The 24,100-nt window shown below is 37.9% G+C and overlaps 1 protein-coding gene across 6 annotated transcripts in view; it reads left to right on the plus strand.

Annotated features, from left to right (window-relative positions):
* Positions 1–23,269, plus strand: part of LOC107830297 (CBL-interacting serine/threonine-protein kinase 24) — a 35,192-nt gene extending 11,923 nt beyond the window's left edge. For all 6 annotated transcript variants that reach the window (XM_075236674.1, XM_075236678.1, XM_075236672.1 and 3 more), the window contains 9 exons: positions 14,708–14,833; positions 16,423–16,512; positions 17,918–18,040; positions 18,513–18,560; positions 18,664–18,783; positions 21,780–21,896; positions 22,396–22,452; positions 22,553–22,627; positions 22,741–23,269. In XM_075236674.1, the coding sequence (XP_075092775.1) occupies positions 14,708–14,833; positions 16,423–16,512; positions 17,918–18,040; positions 18,513–18,560; positions 18,664–18,783; positions 21,780–21,896; positions 22,396–22,452; positions 22,553–22,627; positions 22,741–22,836 (852 nt within the window). In that variant the 3' untranslated portion in view covers positions 22,837–23,269. The remainder of the gene's footprint in view (positions 1–14,707; positions 14,834–16,422; positions 16,513–17,917; positions 18,041–18,512; positions 18,561–18,663; positions 18,784–21,779; positions 21,897–22,395; positions 22,453–22,552; positions 22,628–22,740) is intronic.
* The last annotated feature ends 831 nt before the right edge of the window (positions 23,270–24,100 follow it).

Genomic DNA, 24,100 nt, shown 5'->3' on the forward strand with positions numbered 1-24,100 from the left:
ATTGTTGCTTCCTATTTGGGATACCCAAAAGATGATTCCTCGTTTAATTGGCCTGCTAGCCTCAATAATACTCTTCTCATCTCAAATTATTTAAATTTTAAATTGATTGGTTTATCTCATGCTAAATTTACTACTGCGTAGAGATATGATGTCATTCCAGCTTTAATGATGCCATGCGATAATGCTGTCATTATGTATTGCTTTAACCTTAAGTTTGAGAATAGTATGCTTGCTGAACAAACATTTTCAGCTTCCTTATGAGAAACTGACGGGATTTGTTAGCATAATTTCCTATGTACTTGTTGCTTTTCACATTCTTTTAGTCCTTTACTGAAACCTAGTCAGTCTGTCAATGCTTACTGTTGAATGATAGAGAATTTCCAAGAAGATATTCTCCATATCAAGATTTGATCCTCTAAGATTTGTCCATATCAAGTTTTGATTCTCTAAGATCTTTCCATATCAAATTTTGATTCTTTGTTTTATTTTATTTTGTATAATCCCAGATTTTATGGGATTTTGTTTCTAACCTCTTCTTGTATATAAAGCCATGTATATGACATTCAAAAATATGAATGAAATTATTCAAGTTTCTTACTCTTTCCACATGGTATCAGAGCCTTAGGCTTATTACTGACATATTTTTTTCATTCATCCATCTTTTCATCACATTTGTCCTCTTTATTCCGCCCAAGAGTTGAAACCATTTGAAAACCATGTCCGAAGAGAGTACTATTGCGAATACTACTGGAGATTTACAAAATATTCAAGCCTCTTATCGGTTGAATGAGAAAAATTATCTAAAATGGTCTCAGCTTGTTCGTACCTTTCTAAAAGGTAAAGGGAAATTAGGACATCTCCTCGGTACAGGACCATCCAAAGAAGACCCCAAGTTTGATGCATGGGATGAACATGATTCAATGGTGATGTCATGGTTATGGAACTCCATGCTTCCAGAAATTAGTGATACTGTTATGTTTCTGAATACTGCTAAGGAAATTTGGGATGCAGTAAAGGAGACATACTCTAAAGTTCATGATGCTGCCAGGATCTATGAAATAAAAACAAAATTATCTGCAACAAAACAGGTTAACAGGGAGCTCGATCTGTCACTGAATATTCTAACCTTTTACAGGGGTTATGGCAAGAGATGGATCACTATCAATGCATTCAAATGCGTTGCACAGACGATGCTGTAATTTTAAAAAGATTTATTGAAAAAGAAAGGATTTATGATTTTCTTGCAGGGCTAAATGCAGAGTTTGATGCTGTACGAGTACAAATTTTAGGGAAAGAAGATCTGCCATCATTGAATAAGACAATGGCCATTATACGGACAGAGGAAGGACGGAGGAGTGTTATGCTTGAAACTCAAATAAATGAAGGATCAACTCTTATGACAAAAGGGACAAATAAAAAGGAATCTGGAGTTTCACAATTGGAGAGCACCATCAAGCCCGCAAGTTCATTCAAACCGATTGTCAACAGGGACAATCTTTACTGCACTTACTGCAAAAAGTACCGGCACACGAGAGAGAGATGTTGGAAACTCAATGGTAAACCTCCAACCAAAAATAATTTTGATGGAACACAGGCACACATTGCTAGCAGCCCTCAGGTTGATAAAAAAAGTCTATTAGTTCCAGAATTCAACAAAGAAGATATGTGAGAAATTGAAAACATTGCTGGAATCTCTGGAGATATCATCTTCGGCAGGTAGTTGTTCAATGGCCTTTGCAGGTATTTCTTCCACTTTTGTTGCTAATGTTAGAGACAAATTTTCTCCAATGTGGGTGGTTGATTCCGGGGCAACTGATCATATGACTTGTTCCTCCCATCCCTTTATATCATATTCACCTTGCCCTAGCTATAAAAAAATAACTATAGCCGATGGTTCAGTTATTACTGTAGCTGGCCAAAGAGACATACAACTGGGAAAATCTTTGATACTTAAGAATGTTCTTCATGTCCCAAAGTTATTTGCAAATCTCATTTCTGTCCACAAAGTCACCAAAGATTCCAAATGCAAAGTAACCTTTTTCTCTTCATATTGTGCATTTCAGAAACAGGACACGAAGGAGATGATTGGGCGTGCTAGTGAGAAATGTGGTCTTTATTTTCTGGATTTTCACAATGGTGGTGATACAATTAAGAATTCCTTATCTAGTTCATTCTTGTCTGAATCTGTTATGTCCAATAAAGAGAGAGTTTGGCTCTATCATCGTCGCTTAGGTCATCCTTCTTTTTATGTAATCAAGCTAATGTTTCCATCGTTATTCAAAAATTTGGTTGTTGAGTTTTTTCATTGTGAAGATTGTGAAATTGCAAAACATAAACGTGTTTCCTTTCCAATAAGCAACAAAAGATGTCAAGACTCCATTTTCTCTTATTCATAGTGATGTATGGGGACCCTCTTCCATTCCTAATATTTCCGGTGCTAGATGGTTTGTGTCATTCATTGATGATTGTACAAGAGTAACATGGATCTATTTGTTAAAGCAAAAATCAGATGTCAGCCACGTTCTTCCTACCTTTTTTAATCTGGTTAAAGCCCAATTTGATGTGACAATTAAAAGATTCCTTTCTGATAATGCCAAGGACTACTTCAATCAAAACCTCTCTGTTTTCTTCAAAAATGAGGGAATTATTCACGAATCTTCATGTGTCAATACTCCTCAACAAAATGGGATAGCGGAGAGAAGAAACGGTTTGTTACTTGACATTACTAGATCACTATTGTTTCACAAAAGGGTTCCGAATCAGTATTGGGGGGAAGCTGTCCTAATTGCTGCATATCTTAGTAACAAAATACCATCAAGAATTCTGAATTTTAAGAGCCCACTTGATACTCTTAGGAGTTTCTTCCCGAATTTCGAAAATTCCAGTAAATTGATTCCTAGAATCTTTGGGAGTATTGCCTATGTTCGCATTCATTCTCAGAATAGAGGCAAATTAGATCCACATGCTCTTAAGTGTGTTTTCATTGGATATTCTCCTATTCAAAAAGGATATAAGTGTTACCAACCATCAACCAAGAAGTTTTTTGTTTCAGCTGATGTCACATTTGATGAAAGTGAGTCATTTTTTAAAAATTCTTACATTCAGGGGAGTCATTGGATGGAAAAGGATCTCTAGACTTATCACTACTTGATTTGTCTATTCCTAGCCATGACAAATCCTTATCTATGTCCTTGCCTGAGTCACCATCTCTTAACTCATCTGAGTCTCTAAATCCTAATGAACCTATTGAGTCTTCTAATCTTGATATAGATAAAGGAATTCAAGAAAGTAATCCACCATTGCAGGTTTATTCCAGAAGAAAGAGGCTAATTGATCAAACTACTCAACCACAATTATCTCCTCATGTTCTTGCTCCTAATACCTATCCTGAACCTGTTGAACCATCAGAAACACCAAACCAAACTGATCATGAAGATCATAACCAACCAAATGATCTTGATCTTCCCATTGCACTTAGAAAAGGAACCAGAACCTGCACACAACACCCTTTGTGCCTTTCCTTGACATATCAAAACCTATCCCCAAGCCATAAAGCTTTTCTCAGTAACCTCCACACAATTCCTGTTCCAAAATATTTGTCTGAAGCATTAGGCAACAAAGAGTGGGAAGAAGCTATGAAGGTGGAAATGGAAGCATTGCAGAAGAATAAAACTTGGGAAATGATGGAATTACCAAAAGGGAAAAAGCCGGTAGGGTGTAGATGGGTGTTTACCGTGAAATACAAGTCTGATGGGTCTATAGAAAGATTTAAAGCACGTTTGGTAGCAAAGGGTTACACACAGACCTATGGAATTGATTATTTGGAGACTTTTGCCCGGCAAAAATGAATACAGTGAGGATCTTATTGTCATTGGCTGCGATTTTTAATTGGAACCTACAACAATTGATGTTAAAAATGCTTTTCTACATGGAGATTTAGATGAGGAGATCTATATGGAGGTACCACCTGGTTTTGAAAGCAAGAAGGGAATGGTATGTGAACTGAAGAAGACACTCTATGGACTAAAGCAATCACCCCGTGCATGGTTTGGAAGATTTACAAAGTTTATGATCAAGCTAGGCTATCGGCAGAGTCAAGGAGACCACACCTTGTTCATAAGGCACTCAAAAACAGGAATGGTAACTGCTCTACTAGTCTATGTAGATGATATCATAGTAGCAGGTGATGATTCAGAGGAGATACACAATTTGAAGAATTGTTTACTCAAGGTATTTGATATCAAAGATCTTGGAAAATTAAAGTATTTTTTGGGAATTGAAGTAACACATTCTAAACAAGGAATCTTTAGTTCCCAACAAAATATGTGCTTGATTTGTTGAAAGAAACAGGAAAATTAGGGTGTAAACCAGTGGCCACACCAATTGAATATAATCATAGGTTGTGTAATTCTCCGGAAGATTCTGTGGTAGATAAAGGCTCGTATCAAAAGCTTGTAGGGAAATTGATCTACTTGTCCCATACGAGGCCAGACATTGCTTTTGCTATAAGTGTCGTTAGCTAATTTATGCATGACCCTAGAGAAATGCATCTCCAAGCGGCGAACAGGATTCTACAATATCTTAAAGGAAGCCCCGGAAAAGGAATACTATTCAGAAGAGGAGGAGACATGGTTTTAGAAGCTTATACTGATGCGGATTATGCTGGTTCATTAGTGGATTGAAGGTCAACTTCTGGATACTGTACCTTTTTAGGAGAAAATTTTGTGACTTGGAGAAGTAAAAAACAGAATGTGGTAGCTAGATCAAGTGCAGAATCCGAGTTCAGATCTATGGCGATGGGAGTTTGTGAGTTGTTATGGTTAAAGATAATCCTTGATGATTTGAAGATAAGATGGGAAGGACCTATGAGACTATATTGTGACAATAAATCAGCAATAAGTATAGCTCATAATCCCGTACAGCATGATCGCACTAAGCATATTGAGGTAGATAGACACTTCATTACGGAGAATTAGATAGTGGACTCATCTGTACACCATTTGTATCTACAAAAGATTAGTTGGCCGATGTTTTAACAAAAGGACTGCCAAGCAATGTGTTTCAAGACCTGATAAGCAAGCTAGGAATGGAAGATATCCATTCACCAGCTTGAGGGGGAGTGTTGAATGATAGAGGATTTCCAAGAAGATATTCTCCATATCAAGATTTGATCCTCTAATGTTTATATCAAGTTTTGATTCTCTAAGATCTTTCCATATTAAATTTTGATTCTTTGTTTTATTTTATTTTGTATAATCCCAGATTTTATGGGATTTTGTTAGAGTTTATGGGATTTTGTTTCTAACCTCTTCTTGTATATAAAGCCATGTATATGACATTCAAAAATATGAATGAAAATTTTCAAGTTTCTTACTCTTTCCACATACGACAACCTTGCTCGTGTTTGCCAACTGGGAATCCATATCAACTTTCCTTCTCAATATCATAGGGGTCATCTGTGGGTGTATATTTCTTTGTAGGAATACTTAGTTTCCCTGCTGTCTATCTCTAGGAATGCATAATTTCTCTTCTTTGTAGAAATTAAGTCTTAATTACTCCTCTCAACTCTATATATACTATGGATGTGTGTGTATATAAATATATATAAAACTTCAATCAACTCTAAAGAGTACTATTGACATGTGTTCTGTCTACAAGGAGCTTGAATTACAGTGAAGCCAAGAAGAGCGTTTATATCATTCATTTTACTTTGTCCCAGCACTTATTTACCTCTCATGGCTAATCAACTTTCATTTGTTTGTAGATTTTGAGAAGAAGAAAAGGTTTCTTATATGTTTATATATGTTTACATCTCATGAACAAAAGAATTTATACAAAGCTCCTAATGCTAATTAAGGAAGTAAAATAAATCTATACAATCAATCCAGCTATCAAATCAAATAAAATCAGATCTCCTAAATATAATCAAATCTCCTGAAATCATGTTAATCAACAATCTCATAAATCAAATCTCCTTGAATCATGTTAATCAACACTCCCCCTCAAATTGGTGCAAAGATGTCGTACATGCCCAGCTTGCAACTCAAAGTATGGAAAGTTAGCTTGTTGAGACCTTTGGTAAAACATCAGCTAGCTGTTTTTCTGATGGTACATAAACAAACTTAAGACACCAGTTGTAACTTCTTTTTGATGAAGTTTCGACCAATTTCCACATGCTTTATTCGGTCATGTTGGACTGGATTATGAGCTATACTGATGGCAGCCTTATTGTCACAGTACAAGGAAAGTTTTCCTTTTTCTGACAGTCTCAATTCCTAGAGTAGCTTTTGTAGCCAAAGCAATTCGCAAACACCCTAGGCTATAGCTCTATATTCTGTCTCTGCTCTTGATCTAGCAGCTACACTTTGCTTCTTGCTTCTCAAAGTAACCAAGTTTCCTCCTACGAGCGTATAATAACCGGATGTAATTCTTCTGTCATCTAGAGATCCAGCTCAATCCGCGTCTGTAAAGGCTTCTATTTGGATGTGATCATGTTTGGAGAAAAGTAGACCTTTCCCTAGAGTAGACTTCAGATACCGCAAAATGTGAAAGACAACTTGCATATGAGTATCTTGGGGATCATGCATGAACTGACTGCCAGACTAACTGAATAAGCTATATCTGATCTAGTGTGAGAGAGATAAATTAGTCTTCCAACCAACCTCTGATATCTCTCCTTATCAACTCACTCTCCAACTCCGCTTTGTAACTTGTGATTGCTTTCAATGGACGATTTTGCGGGTCTGCAACCTGTCATACTAGTTTTTTTCAAGAGATCTAGAATATATTTCCTTTGAGAAATAAAGATTCCTCTTTTTGATGTAGCAACCTCAATTCCTAAGAAGTACTGCAATTTTTCTAGATCCTTGATCTCAAGTTCATGTGGCAACAACTTCTTCAATCGAGCTATCTACTCTTTGTCATCTCGTGTCATTACTATGTCATCAACATAAACTATGAGAAGAGTGAGTTTACCCATTTGATGTCTTATGAAGAGAGTATGATCAATATTGCTTTATTGGTAACTATGGCTGTCCAACGGGACGGGTTGGCCCGTCCTATCCCGATCCGGTCCCGGCCCACTAAATATTAAACGAGACTGGGTCTATATTAAACAGGACATGGGATGGGACAGGCTGCCCATTTTGTCCCGGTGGGCCGCCCCTTAAGGTCCCGTCCCGTCTCGCTAGCCCGCGTGTTTTTTTTCTTCTTTTTTTTTAGAAAGAGTTGTTGGCCAACGACTTTTTTTTCAAAATTAGCCGTTGGCAACGGTTGTAAATGGCCATTTTTGACCCCCCCCCCCAAATATTTTTTTTAATTTAACCCCTAAGTTTATTAAATTACACTTTGGCCTTATTTTAACTATAAATACCCCTGTCGTTCTTCATTTTTTTCCACAAAAATCAATCATTCTTTCTCAAATATTAATTTTCTTATAATTAACTACGTTTCAAGTATTTGGGCAAATTTTTGGAGCAACTTAAAAGCTTCAAATTAATTCGTCAAGTATTTGGAGTAATTATTTTGGGCAATTTCTTCAAGTTTCAATATTTAATCACGGTGCACTCGTTCCATCTTCGAATTTTAATATTTAATTTTTGTATATCATTGTAGTGCTTATTTTTGTGTTTACTTTTCGTGTTTTATTTTCGTGTTTCATTTGTGTGTTTAATTTTTGTGTTAACTTGTCTAATTTATTTTCGTATTATGGTGCCTAAAAAAGTATTTGGCATAACCAAACAACAATAACAAAACCCAATTTAATCCCATAAATGGGGTCTGGGGAGGGTAGTATGTACGCAGACTTTACCCCTACTTCATAGAGATAGAGAGGTTGTTTCCGATACACCCTCGCTCAAGAAACAGTGAAAATAAAGCACCAAGTAGCAAAGAATGTTAGCAACAATGTAACATAGTAACGAGTGCGAATGCCGCAACATGCATAATAAAGAACTATAAACAGGAAACTACAAAAATACTCCTAGTTCTATTGAATGTCCTAGGAGGAACACACTACTATATGTCAACCTACAACCCTAATCCTCGACCTCCACACCTTCCTATTGTGGGTCATGTCCTCGGTAAGCTGAAGCAATGACATATCCTACCTAATTACCTCTCCCCAATACTTCTCGGGCCTACCCCTTCCCTTCTTCAGACCCGCCATGGACAACCTCTCACACCTCCTCACCGGAGCATCCATGCCTCTCCTCCTCACATGCCCGAACCACCTTAGCCTCGATTCCCGCAACTTGTCCTCCACAGATGCTACACCTACCTTCTCCCTATTAACTTCATTCTTATTCCTGTCTTTCCCAGTATGCCCGCACATCCATCTCAACATTCTCATTTTAGCTACTTTCATCTTTTGGACATGGGACTTTTTGACGGGCCAACACTCAGCTCCATACAACATAGTCGGTCTAACCACCACTCTATAGAACTTGCCCTTAAGTCTAGGTGGCACATTTTTATCATACAAAAACCCCGATGTGAGCCTCCATCTCATCCACCCCGCTCTAATACGATGAGTAACATCCTCATCAATCTCCCCGTTGCCTTGAATAATAGACCCAAGATACTTGAAACTGTCTCTTCTAGGGATGACCTGAATACCAATCCTCACTTCTTCTTCATGCATCCCCTCACTGAACTTGCACTCCAAGTATTGAGTTTTCGACCTACTCAACTTGAAACCTTTAGACTCCAGCGTTTGTCTCCAAACTTCCAATTTAGCATTAACTCCGCCTCGCATCTCGTCAATCAGGACTATGTCATCAGCAAATAGCATACACCATGGCACCTCTCCTAGTATGTTACGTGTTAGCTCATCTAACGCTAAGGCAAACAAAAAGGGGCTAAGAGCCGATCCTTGATGTAATTCCATCTTCACTGGGAAATGGTCCGAGTCTCCTCCCGCAGTCCTCACCCGAGTCTTCGCTCCCTCGTACATGTCCTTAATCGTCCTAATGTATGCCACCAGGACACCCCTAGCCTCCAAACATCTCCATAGGACCTTTCGCGGGACTTTATCATAGGCCTTCTCTAGGTCGATGAATACCAAATGCAAGTCTTTCTTCCTCTCCCTGTACTGCTCCACCAATCTTCTCACAAGGTGAATGGTTTCTGTCGTAGACCGTTCTGGCATAAATCCAAACTGGTTCTCGGAAATAGTAACACCACGTCGCACCCTCATCTCCACCACCCTCTCCCATATTGTCATATATGACTCAACAGCTTGATACCCCTATAGTTGTTACAATCCTGGATATCACCTTTGTTTTTATACAACGGGATAATCAAACTCCGCCGCCAATCTTCGGGATCTTCTTCGTCCTGAAAATGACATTAAACAAACCAGTAAGCTACTCCAAACCTGCCCGACACACTACCTTCCAAAATTCCACTAGGATCTCATCTGGCCTAGTAGCCTTACCCTTGCACATCTTCCGCATCGCCCCCTCCACTTCTATGCTCCTAATACGCCTACAAAACCCAAAATCCCTCTGACTCCCTGAATTCTCCAACTCATCTAGCATGATGTTCCTGTTCCCTCCCTCGTTCAAGAGCCTATGGAAGTACTCCTGCCATCTATGCCTGATACATCCCTCTTCCACCAGAACCTTACCATTTTCGTCCTTGATGCACCGTACTTGGTCCAGATCCCGAGCCTTCCTCTCCCTAATCTTGGCTAACCTAAACAACTTCTTGTCGCCTCTTTTGCCCCCAAGAATTTGGCATAACCAACCCATTTAAAAAAATAGTAAAGGTGTTAGTTGTAGTAATCCTAATCCTAATCCTTCTCCTAGAATTAGAAAACATATAGATGGAATGACTCATGTTGATGCAATTTCATTTACTCAACCCCATGTATTTTATAATATTAATTCGAGAGTACAACTAGATCATGAAATTTTACAAAGACAATTTGGCAAAGATATTTTTAACGAGGAAGAAGAATTAGATGCAACACCCACTAGTCCAGCAACACAAGCTCAAACTCAGAGTCAATCTCGGTTTGGAGCTTTACCCTCGTACCTCCTGTAAGGGATAAGGCTAAGGCTAGACGTACGAAAACATCACTTGTATGGAATTTTTTTGAACATGATAAAGTCAATTTAGTTGCTATCTATGTAAAATGTAAAGCACGATTTGCACATGAAAAATCAGGTGGGACGGGGGGTTTAACCATGCACTTACTTAAAACACACAATCCTTTATGGATACAAGCTCAAATAGATGCCAGAAAAATATCGGATCCTAGCAGCAGTTCTAGCGCTCCTACTGGATTTGGCGGGAGTTCTAATTTTGTCCAACAACAGTTTCACCCTACTTTTGGTACTATATTACGTCCCTATAACAAAGATAGAGATCGTAAAAATTTAGCAAAAATGGTCGCTGTTTGTGGCTTACCTTTTACTTTTCCTTCTCACCTTGCTTTTGTGCATTATATACAAGAAACTTATAGTCCCTCTTTTCAATGTTTTCCTAAGACCACAGATATAAATGATGTTTTTAAATTTTAAACTGAATATCTTCAGTATATTCGTTGTGTATTTTTTCACTTAGTCTGTAAAGTGTGTATCACATCTGATATAGGTCGTAGTCCTAATGGTAATGATTATTTAACCGTTGCATATCATTGGGTTGATCATCACTGGAACATGTAAAAACGTATTATTGGTTATAAATTTGTTGATTCAAAACACACTGGAGCATATATTGCAACTATTGTTCTAGAAATACTTGAATTTATGGGCCCAATGATAAAGTTTTAACTATCACATTAGATAATGCTTCTACTAACACCACCATAGCAAATAGCTTAAAAGCTAGAATTTGCCCAATTAATCCAGAAATTTTTCATGTTAGATGTGCATGCCATATTTTTAACTTGGTTGTAAAAGATGGTATTAATTTATTTTTTGATTCTTGTGGTAAAGTACAACATACTTGCGGCTATATTTTTCGTGCTAATAAAGCGAGTAGAATTCGTGAGTTTAAAGAATGATGTGCATATGCTACTAAGAGGTCTAGTTCAAACAGAACCCTTCCTAGAAGGTGGATGCTTAGATTAGGTGTTATTCAAAAGACTTGTATTTGTATGTGAAATTTGAAACTTTTATTAATAAAATAAAAGGCTTTAGCCTTAAATTTTTTTTATGAATTGTCTTACTTAGTTACTTTATAGCTTGAGATTATATTAAATTAATTACAAGTCTATTATAATTACTAAACTATTTTGTTACAAGTCTTTTGTTTTAATATTTATAATTCTTTACTTAGTTTCTTTATAATTTATTAAGTTTTAAGTTTATTAAAAAAGTCAAAAACACTAGCTGTTGCAAACTTTAAAAACTTAGTCATTGTCAACTTTAAAAAAATAACCGTTACTATCTATAAAAAAAATAACCGCTGCCAAATTTAATGCTTAAATATTTAAATGAATTTTTTTTAAAAAGGCCCACTTAGGGCCTACGTCTCGTCCCATCCTGTTTGTTAGTGGGATGGGATGGGCCTACCGAGTTGTTCCGTTTAAAGCCCGTCCCGGTCAAAGTCCGTCTCGTCCCGTCCCGTTGGACAGCTATCTTGGTAACAGAAGGAGATCATTGCTTTGCTGAATCTATCAAACCAAGTTATTGATTCAGTCCATACAAGGCTTTCTTCAATCTGCATACCTTTCCTTAACTTTGTGCAGTATCAAATTCCAGAGGAATCTCCATATACACCTCTTCTTCTAAGTTTCCATGAAGAAATGCATTCTTCACATCAAATTGTTGCAAGTCCCAAGCAAGATTGGCTGCACAAGACAAAAGAATTCTAATAGTGTTCATTTTAGCAACAAAGACAAATATTTCTTGATAATCCACTCCATAAGTCTGACTGAATCCCTTAGCCACCAATCTTACTTTGTATCTTTCAATTGAACCATCAACTTTGTGCTTCAAAGTGAAGACCCATTTGCAGCCAACCAACTTCTTGTCCGGTGGTGAAGTGACAAGTTCCTAAGTCTCATTTTTTGACATGGCCTTCATTTTTTTAGTCATAGCTTGCTACCATTTAGGATCTGCAAAAGCTTCCCTCAAATTCTAGGAATAGACATAGAAGAAATAGACAAGGCAAAGGCTGTATAGGAGGGAGACAGAAAATTATTGGAGATAAAATTAGATAAAGGGTGTTTGGTTGTGCAAAATATGACTCCTTTTCTGTGAGCAATAGGCACATCTAACTCATTAGGAAGTGTGGATAACTCACCAGTAGAAGAAGGTTCAGCCTTGGTAGATTGCATGATGGTTTTTTCTGCTCTATTTCTCCTTTGAGTAAGTTTTCAAATCAGGCCTATCCAAAAACCCAATCGTCTCCCCTGAATTCTTTCTCCAATTTTACTTTTCCCTGTGACAATGTCATCAAGAGGTCCAGTAATAGAACTAGGTAGAATCACCTCTTCCTCCTTACTGCTCTCCCCTGAAGAGGTGATGAGGTAATACTGTAATAGGGCTCAGATTCTCGAAAGGTACCATCCATGCTATCAAAAGATCTCCTAGAGGGAAGATGATTACATCTGTAACCTTTCTATGTCGGAGAATACCCAATGAAAACACACTTTATAGCTCTAGGATCAAGTTTCCTAGAATTTTTAGTGTGGACAAAGCAAACACACCCAAACACCTTTGGAGGAACAATATATTTATTCATACCCTTTAAAGCTTCCAAAGGATTTTGAAAATTGAGAGGTTTAAGTGGCATTCTGTTGATAAGATAGGCAGCCTTTAGAAAAGCATCCCCGGTAAGATTTTGGTAGATGCATGGTGAACATAAGAGATCTTGCTACTTCTAACAAATGCCTATTTTTTCTTTCAACGACCCCATTTTGTGCACTAGTGTAAGGACAACTAGTGTGATGGACTATTCTATTGGACTCCAAATAAGCACCAAATCTTTTTTCCATGTATTTGCTGCCATTGTCCGTTCTCAAGATTTTTATTTTTGGCATCAAACTGAGTACAAATCATCTTATAAAATGACTGAAAACAAGAGAAAACTCCACTTTTGGCTTTTAAGAAATATACCTAAGTCATCCTAGTGCAACAATCAATGAAAGTAACAAACCATCGAGGCATCGACTACCGGACAAAGAAACAGTTTGGTAGGACCCCATACATCAGAATGAATAGTAATAAACAGAGTTGTCCTTCTATTATCACTCGTATAATAAGAGTTTCTAGTATGCTTGGCATATTCACACGCATCAGAGAACAAAGATTTAAATCGAGTCCTTAAAAACAAATCGGGATATAACTTCTTCAAAACAAAGAATGATAGGTCTCCTAACCGTTTATGCCATTGTATTATTTCTTGGTTGACATCCTTACTTTACCCAGAAAAGGCTTGACCAGAGTTTTGAATTCCATCTAATATATACAAGTCATCACGTAATCTACCACTGCCAATCTTTTTTCCTGTTTGAAGATCCTGAAAAATACAATGATCGGGAAAGAATTTGATTTTACAGTTTAGAGCTTTGGTAATAGCACTAACAAATAAAAAATTGACAGGGAACTCAGGGACATGGAGCACAGATGATAGTTTAATATTAGGAGTACAAACAACAGAACTTGTTCTAGAGATAGGTGTTAAAGAACCAGTGGCTATTTTAACATTATCTCCTTTGAGACACAGAGAATAGTTTTGAATGTCTTTAGAAAAGCCTATCATGTGTCTCTTTGCACCAGAATCAACAATCCAAGAATTAAGGTGAGCAGGAAAGGCAGTACCTGATTGCACGTGATTGGATGTGGCACCATTAGCGGAGTCAAGTTTGGCTATGAGGCGACGAAGAAGCTAAATTTCATCCGAATACAAGATTTCTCTAGAAACCGTCTCCTTGAATGTCTCCATATTTTTGCCCAATTAGAAGGAAATCTTAAGAAAATTGCTCAAAAATAATTTGCGTTGCTGGAAACCAAATCTGTCTCGATGGAACCTTAACTCCGATGAACGAAAAAATCAAAACTGGTAGGGATAGGCTCGGAATGTTCTAGTGACCCTAATAGAAAAGAAAATACCAAAAATAAACTTGTCCAGAAGGAGTTTGTGTTGCGGGCAGCCACCAAGAGAGAGAAACACTACCTCTTTGATAAAAACGGAACCCTAGTGTTGTGAGGGAGATAACTCACCTCAAAAAGGCAGCAATGACTCTGATAACATGTAGATTTTGAGGAGAAGAAAATGCTTTTTATATTTATGTATGTGTTTACATCCCATGAGCAAGGGAATCTATACAAAGCTCCTAATGCTAACTAAGGAAATAAAATAAATCTATATAATCAATCTAGCTATCAAATCAAATCAAATCAAATCTCCTAAATATAATCAAATCTCCTCAAATCATGCTAATCAACAATCTCCTAAATCAAATCTTCTTGAATCATACTAATCAACAATCTCCTAAATCAAATCTCCTTGAATCATGCTAATCAACAGTTTCTAAGTTGAGGGTGAATCTGAGTTTATAGTTCCTTTCAGAGTCCTGTTGTAATATACTGTAATGTGTGTCAATCTCCATCTTTTCATGTAGTATCATAATCTCTGTTGCTTGTTTAATATACAATCCACTGGGAAGATTGCTTGAAACCTCTTTCTGCAACAAAATGCAATTAAGCTCATTCTGCTGTATCTGACTTATTAATTTTACTTAATGCTTCAGGTGTTAAGTAACCGAGGTTATGACGGTGCTGCTGTTGATGTATGGTCCTGTGGTGTCATCCTTTTTGTCTTAATGTCGGGATATCTTCCATTTGATGAAGTAGACCTTCCTACCTTGTTTTCAAAGGTAGATGTCGTCTTGCATATGTAATGAGATAAATGGTTCATAAATGTATTATGTGAAGTTATTTTGCTTTATGCTTTATACAGCGGGAAGATTCTAACGGGTTTTAAGGAATTATATTAGGGGCAATTGTTGCTCTGTTTCATATGGATAAGTCTGAGGATTCTAGGTTCTTCCTCTAGAGAACTCCTATTTGTTTTGATAGACAAATTATAGAGTATAGTTACATATAACTGAACTCAACTAGTTTTGATATAAGGCATAATTGTTGTACTGAGGGCTATAGGTTGTAACATATATAAAGTCTTCTTGTCATTTTCTTATTCATTTCTTTGACCTCTATCAAGCATCAACTGCTAAGAGTAGTTGAGAATTGTGAAGGGTAAGCGCTATGTGATTAAGTGAGTCTCGAGGACTGGCTTTGCCAACTGATTATGGTTTAATGATTTTTCAGTTTGTGTCTACATGAGTCACTTACTTCTTTGTTTATTACTTGCTATTTATCTGTTACCCCCTCCGTCCGATTTATGTGACGGTGTTGACTAGACATGGAGTTTAAGGAACAAAAGAGACTTTGACACTTAAGCTAAATATCTGTAAATTATCAAAACTTCCCTTGCTACCAACAATTAAATGAGAGATGATAAGGGCTCAACATGTCCTTTTATCTTTCTTTCTCCTAATGGAAAATCAGTTTTTATTCAGGTAGGTCCTAACATTTCATGTCAATAAGGGTGAGTTAGGAGTATTATCATTTAGGGGTTGTTTGGTTTGAGGAATAAGGATTTTTTAATCCTGGTATAAACTTCGGTATTGCTTATACCGCGTTTGGTTTCCAATATAAAACTTTGCATTAGTAATATAATATCTGTATAGCTATTACACTTTTGGTTTCTGGTATTAAGCTCCGAATAAGTTATGGGAAGGTTAATATTGGAAACCAAATGCCATCTTACTAGCATTAGTGTAACTTATATGTGAATCCATATTATTTTATATGGGATAGAAGGAATACATGTAATAGCAATATATAAGAATATCTAAAGGCATACAACAACAACCCAGTATAATCCCACATGTGGGGTCTGGGGAGGGTAGTGTGTACGCAGACCTTACCCCTACATTGGGGGGTAGAGAGACTGTTTCCGAAAAACCCTCGGAATATCTGAAGGCGTAAGGCCTTTAAATTGGCAATCCTTACATAACAATCCCTGCATTATTATTATTCACCATATAACAATCCATGCATTATTATTCACCACTAACAATCTCTACATTACTATTTACTGGAGAAACAACTTTTGTATTATAATCTCTGCACAATTAAATGCAAAACCAAATGACCCCTCATAGTCTCCAAATATGGAAAAGCGCCAATTTCTTGGGAGAAGCTAAAATGTAAATACTGTTACATAAAATGGGATAGAGGAAATATAATTTATTCATTTGTGTTCTTCTTTTAGTTATTTTCATTTCAATTATTTTAAAATTTTATGTAGTTGCGGATCTGACAATTTTCGCTGCTTCCTCATTATTCTGAGCATTGCTTTTGAGCTCCGTGAAATTTCTAATTGGTTTTTCTATTGATGCAGATCAATGCAGCTGATTTCTCCTGTCCTTTTTGGTTTTCTCCTGGTGCAGTGTCATTGATAAGAAAAATTCTTGACCCAAATCCTGATACCGTGAGTCTAGAGATCACCATTCCATCTTATAGTTATGGTATCACATTGCTTCTTTGTCGCTCAGAAGAGACTTGAAGATGGTAGGCCACCTAGAATGGAGATCTCCCCCTGCACTACAGACATGCTGTTTACATAGCATAATAAAAGATTCTCGAAATTTCGTCCTGAATAGTGCGTCCTTATTGTTTTTTGATGAACCATTCGCTACACTTCATCTTTTGTCCAATAAAAAAAAAGAGTTAAAAATAACCCACAATTTATGGACGCCTTAAATACTAAATCCAGCATGAAACTTTAGCTAGATGGAGATGGTTTGATTGTTACAGATGCATTTCATGTCTATCATAATTCATCCTTCGTGCACTTCTTTCAATTCTTTGTCCTCCTTATCTTTTCAGCTTGTTATCAAACGTGCTAAAGCTTGACTCTATATTGTTCTTTCTGATCTCTTTAGGGAAATAAAATTAAATTATTACTGTGACTTGTGAAGGATATATCTCTGAAGAAGTTTACCATGGTTCGAATGTCATGTTAATGCTCAAATATGTCTTTCTTGATCCAGTAACCTATTTCCAGACCACTCTACTATCGATCACTCACAAATCTGAATTGCTGAGGACAAAGCGGAAGTTCCCTTTCTTCCCCAAGCAAACTTGTGGTGGTCACCCCTTTCTGCTGCTTCCCTTCTGCTCTTTTTTTCCCACCTAAACCTTTGTTCATTTTTCACCAAAGTTATATCACATGCTTTAAATGATGCACATTGTTATGCTTATTAAAATTTGCAAACTAAGTACAGAGAACCCTCACTTGAAGTGAAGCAGAATGTTTGTCATATCGAAGTTATTTTTATCAAGAGGAGAAGATATGCAGTTAATGGACATGATTGATTGAATGAAACAATTAGGATGTTTTGATACAGAAAAATGAAATGCTGTCGAAAGATGCTGCAAATTTGGTCAGCTGTTTTCTGCCTGGATAATCTAGGAAAATGTACTACATCTGGAGGGTGAAGTTTCTTCTTAAATCGTTAATCACTTACTGCAGCACTTTTGACGGGCCAAAGCTCTTTTTCCTAGTGTTATACACATGAATTGTTTGAGTTTAGTTGCTCGTCTTTACTTTAAGCCTACCAATATGTTACCTTCTCAAACCAAAAAAAAAAAAAAAGGAAATCTTTCATGAGTTCTCTGCTTGCAGATCCTTTTGATAATTGCATATGTAAGCCATACTTTATGCATGCCTGCTGAGAGTTTCTTGTTTCTGTTCAATAGAGTAACTCTATTACCTTTCTCATCAGTCTTTTCTCGGTAAATTTGAGAAGTTAAAAGTATGATTTTTGCAAACTAGAGCAGTTTTGATGTTTCCATAGCCACCATCTATGTTAATCAAAACCATATAAATGCAGCGAATCAAGATTAAAGGGATAAAAAGAGACTCTTGGTTCCGAAAAGACTACTTGCCCTTCAGGGTTAAAGATGACGAAGAAGTCAATCTTGATGATGTCCGCGCTGTGTTTGACGATATTGAGGTGGAATTCCTTTTTATTATTATAGCATATTTATCAATTTTCATTGTATATTTTGGAAGATAAGTATAATACTCCCTTTCAATTTATGTGTCCTACTTTCCTTTATAGCCATTTCAAAAAGAATCTCTGTCTATCTTTAATAAGTTTTTAATTCCAACATTTCCATTTTACCCTTAGATACTCTCTTATAGAAATGACATGATATGTTTAAGACCTCAAGGTTCAAAGGGGTTTTTGATAATGTTATACACACCTTTAGTTTAAGACTACAAGATTCAAAAGTCTTTTTACATTCTTAAATTTCGTGCCTAGTCAAACTAAGACACAAGATGGAACGGAGGGAGTATTAAATTTAAGAAAATTCTTGACGTATCAAGATGGATCCAATGATAACTGATGACTCCGTAGTGCAATATCCTCATATATTCTGTGTGGCTAAATTTAATATGCTGTTGCATCTTAAATTTTGCAGGGGGAACTTGTAAGCGAGAAATCTGTTAATACTGATAGTAGCCCCTTGGTAAGGAATGCATTTGAGATAACGACACTTGGGGAGAAATTAGCAATTATCCTCATCTATTCTGTGCTTAAATCTGATATCTCTTGCATCTTCAATTTTGCAGGAGGAACTTGTAAGTAAGAAATCTGAATATAGTGAGGGTGGCCCCTTGATAATGAATGCATTCGAGATGATCACACTATCTCAGGGGTTGAATTTAGCAGCCTTATTTGACAGGCGTCAGGTACAGTGATTATTTCGGTGAAAAAAAAGGTCGAGCAAACCTTAGTTTCGTGTCATGCAATCTTTCTGTTTCTTCCTACTGCATATATCTGTTGTTCTTTCCTTCTCTTTTCTTTTTCCTGGTTTTTGCTTTAAACTTTTCATTTGTGCAATAAGAGAGGGGGTTGAAGGAAGCTGCAAAGGTTTCTTCTATAATTTTTTTAGCGTAGTGTTTTGCTTTAAGAAGCAAGCTAGTTAGCCTCTCTCTGTGCTTATGTTCTTTTCTACTTTTTCTTCTTCTTTTCTCCCTTTTTTCTGGTGATTGGATACATGCGACATGAAAACATGCTTCGTAGTGACCAACCATTTGTTTATACGTCGTCTTACATGATATACAACAACAACATACCCAGTATTATCTCACACCGTGAGGTTTGGGGAAGGTAGTGTGTACACAGATCTTACCCCTACCTTGTGAGGATAGAGAGGCTGTTTCCAATAGACCCTCGGCTCAGGAAAGCATAAGCACCACATTAATGAAAATATAGACAAGAAGGGACAGCACCAAAAAGCCAAATAAAAGCAGAATAAAAACAACAAGATAGTAAGATGATCAATAATGAAAGAAAACAACGGTTAGTTATAAAAACCTACTACCAACAAAAGGCGAGACTGCGTGCCAATAATACTGTTATGATTACTCTAGACTGACTACTCTACTACCCTAATCCTCGACCTTCATATCTTCCTATCAAGGGTCATGTCCTCGGTCAGCTGAAGTTACGCCATGTCTTGCTCAATCACCTCTCCCCGCCTCTTCTTTGGCCTACCTCTACCTCTCCGTAGGCCCTCCAATTCAACCTCTCACACCTCCTCACCGGGGCGTCTGTCCTCCTCCTCCTCACATGACCAAACCACCTAAGCCGCGCTTCCCACATCTTGTCCTCAATAGGGGCCACACCCACCTTGTCGCGAATAACCTCATTTCTAATCCTATCTAACCTGGTGTGCCCGCACATCCATCTCAACATCCTCATCTTTGCTACTTTCATCTTCTGGACATGAGCGCTCTTGACTGGCCAACACTCAGCCCCATACAACATCGTCGGTCTAACCACCACTCTATAGAACTTACTTTTAAGTTTCGGTGGCACCTTCTTGTCACACAGAACATCGGAAGCGAGTTTCCATTTCATCCATCCCGCCCCAATACCATGTGTGACATCTTCATCAATCTCCCCATCCCCATGAATAATAAACCCAAGGTACTTAAAACTTCCTCTCATAGGGATGACCTGCGAGTCCAGCCTCACCTCCCCTTCCCCCCTCTTCTTTGTTCTAAATATGACATTAAATAACCTAGTGGGCCACTCCAAGCCTGCCTTGCCCGTACTCTTTCAAAACTTCACCGGGATTTCATCCGGCCTGGTCGCTTTGCCCCTGCTCATCTTACGCATAGCCCCCTCCACTTCATCAACTCTAATCCGCCCACAACACCCAAAGTCACAGCGACTCCCAGGGAGTTCCAAATCACCCAGTTCAATGCTCCTGTCCCCCTCCTCGTTCAAGAGACTATGGAAGTAGGTCTGCCATCTCCGACGGATAAGCCCCTCATCCAACAAAGCTCTACCTTCTTCGTCCTTGATGCACTTCACTTGGTCCAAGTTACGAGCCTTCCTTTCTCGCGCCTTGGCTAACCTGAACAACCTCTTATCCCCACCTCGGCCCTCGAGTTCCTCATACAAACGACTAAAAGTTGCTCTTGGCCGCCGTAACTGCTAGCTTTGCCTCTTTCTTAGCCAACTTATATTGCTCCCTATTCGCCCTCTTCTCCTCCTCGTCTACACTTTCCACTAGCTTCAGATACGTCGCTTTCTTGGTATTCACTTTTCTTGCACCTTTCCGTTCCACCACCAGTCTCCCTTGTGACTACCAGAGTAACCCTTTGAGACCCCTAATACCTCTCTTGCGGCTTCCCTAATGCACTGCGCAGTCGTGGTCCACATAGCGCTTGCGTCCCCACTCCTCCTCCAAGCCCCCATAGTCAGCAGCTTGACCCCCCAACTCCTGCGATTTAGCTTCGTCAAGGCTCCCCACTTGATCCTATGTTGGCCATACATCGCCCTCTTCCTCTTCCTCGTGATCTCAAGGTCCATGACCAGGAGCCTATGAAAGGTCGAGAGGTTCTCACTCTGGATGACCTTGCAATCCGTGCAAAGACCTCTATCGGACTTCCTCCAGAGTAAATAATCAATCTGAGTCTCGGCCACCGAACTCCGGAAGGTGACCAAGTGTTCCGTCTTCTTCGGAAAACTCGAGTTTGCTATCACCAAAATCAAATGCTCTAGCAAAGTCCAGCATGAAATATGACATTTATTTGTTAGGAAATAATCTGTCTTTGATAATCTGGAATAGCTCATAATCCTGGGAAGTCCAGTTAGTTTTTGAGTTTCTCCCCACTTAAAAATGCTGGTTCACCTAGTGCTTCATCTTTCTAGACAAGGTTTTGCAACTTCTTATGCTAACTGAGAGCAATTGACTTGCTTCATTTTTTTGAAATTGGTAACAATATATTAATCAGCAGCACAAAGATAGTTCAGGAAACCATATTTACAAGTTACAAAAGACAGAAAAAAACAACTATATCCTGCTCGGCTTACAGGGATGCTATGACTTCTATGAGTGTTTCAGCTTGTCAACATACTTTCTTTACGTCAAAATTGAAATAACAAAATACAAATCATCTTATTCTTCTGTAATGAGCAGCATCTATCTTTGAAATACCTTGCTTTCCATACTGTCCACCAAATGCATGCTGGGATCATTTTCTGCCATTTCTTCTGTCTCACACAGCCACTTGCATTGTCCCAGCAACTCAACAGCCCCTTTGTAGTCCTAGGCATACACCATTTGAGTCCAATCATGCTTAGGAACAGCTGCCATAGTTGTTCAGAAGCCCCACAGTGTAAAAATAGAAGACTGGTACTCTCTGTTAAATGGCTTGCTTCATTCTTACAGGATTATGTCAAGCGTCAAACTCGATTTGTTTCCCGCCAACCAGCTAATATCATAATATCAACTATCGAAGCAGCAGCATGGTCGATGGATCTCAAGGTCACCACACATAATTACAAGGTAAATATTCTTCACCTCCATATGATACAGTCGGATTCATTCTTTGTTCTAACTACTAACAGAATCGAAGAAATGCTATAATAATAGAAAAAATCCAAGTGAGCTTGCTGAAATTGCTGTTTCCAAATCTAGATAAAGAAAAAGGGTTGTAATAAGTTAATTAGATGACTAAAACATTGAAGTTTGATTCTTTACAGTGTAGCGCCACCTATACGTTTGACTTTTTAAAGATCTCGTATCTTTTGACAGTTAATTGTATACCAAATGTGAGCTTACTCAGACATGCTTTAAGATAACAAACTTTCCCCGAGTAGCACATTTCATCTTTCTGCAAATTAAAACCAAGTCATTACACAAATAGGTTTCTGTCATTGATTGATGATCTTGTGGGCTTTTGGGTTTTTAGATCACTTTTTCATTTAATCTCAAAGGTTGCATGATGTAAGTTTCTATTTCCTTGAAGCTGGTTTAATTTTTGTACTGTTATATTCTTTTGCAGATTAGACTTCAAGGCGTAAGGGCAAATAAGGCTGGTCCATTTGCTGTTGTACTGGAGGTAACTTGTGAACTAAACTACTCATGCAGCTGCTCTTTAGTGACGTTTTTTTACCCGATTCTTCTTTCATTTTTGACTGTTTTTTCCTTTAATTTGAAAGGTTTTCCTAGTTGCGCCATCCCTTTATATGGTCGATGTTCGGAAGGCTGCTGGGGAAACCCTTGAATACCATAAGGTCTGCTTCTATCCTTGTAACTTTTGCTAAAGCTTTGCATCACAATCATTACATTTTGATTCTCTAATGAATTGCACAAAGCTCAGAACAAACCATAAATAATCTTTTTGCAGTTTTACAAGGAATTCTGCCAAAAAATTGATAATATCATTTTGAAACCAAAGGAGGGCACGGGAAACTCTAGTCTGGCCAGAACAATGACTTGCTGATCCAAATAACTGCGAAATGAAGGGGGAAATGAATTGATACATGAGTTACCTCACTAAAGTAATCCAAGAGAGAGGTTCAGGGGGGAGAAATGAGACAAAACCCCCAACTCAGTGTACCTGTAAGCAGTATTATATGTTAACAAAATACTTGAAGCCTGCAATCCCCTTTTCTCGTATACCAGATTGTTGTGTTGGTATAGTATGTCTGTTGTTGTAGGTGTTTTTCTTGAAGTGTTATCCAGATGTTACCCCCCCCCCCCTTTTCCACCCTGGGTCCTCTTGGTCCGTGCAAAATCTTTGTAACTGTTGTTAGTGTTTTGACTTTGTCTGTATAGAAGGGTGTGTGGATTCCAAGAATCTTTTAGTACGACGCAACTAAACTTTGGTGAAGTGCAATTTGTACAAATAAGGTTGAGGGCCAATTATTCAGAAATCTGCTATCGAGTACGACATTCATTTCCTTGAATTTTCAACCGAGACATGAGACACCTCAAAGACTTCAACCAAATAGGAGGGTCCTTGAAGAGGCAATCTTGAGTTTTAACACAATGGGTATGATTGTATATCTAATGATCTTGTGTGAAAACATGTATGGCTGATGTATAAATATATATTCATTTAAATAGTTAGTTCAAGTGAATATAAATGACTTTAGCTGACGACAGTAGATGGAGATGGATCCACTGCATTGGCCACTGGTTCCTCCATTGTTCATGGTGTTTGTGGACAATAATTTTTGGGATTGGTCACTTGTTGAATCTTGGCGTAACTGGTAAAGTTACTGTCATGTTACCATGAGGATACGGGTTCTAGCCGTGGAAATAGCCTCTTGCAGAATGTAGGATAAGGCTACGTACCATAGACCTTTGCGATCTGGACCTTCCTTGACCACCGCACAGCGGGAGCTTACTGCCGATTTTAGTCACTTGTTGAATCTGTTGAAAATGTCAAAAGTCCCACATCGGTGGGTGACATATTTGGTAGGGATTTTTTTCCTATAAAAAGAGGCCTAATGTTTAGGATTAAAACACACTTCTCATTTGCCTTCTTATCTTCTCAAGGCATTTGTATATTCTCTCTTTAGTATTATTTCACTTGTATTTTGGAGTGAAATAAAATATTGGCTGTGTCCGAGGAAGTAGGCAAAATTGGTCGAACCTCGTAAATTCTGGTGTTCCTTTTATTGTTGTATTATTGTCTTATTTATTATTTAGTGGCTGCCATAATTATTGGTATAGTAGTTGTGATTCATTCACACTATATA

This window comes from Nicotiana tabacum, chromosome 18, assembly GCF_000715075.1.
Source record: "Nicotiana tabacum cultivar K326 chromosome 18, ASM71507v2, whole genome shotgun sequence".
NCBI lineage: Eukaryota > Viridiplantae > Streptophyta > Magnoliopsida > Solanales > Solanaceae > Nicotiana > Nicotiana tabacum.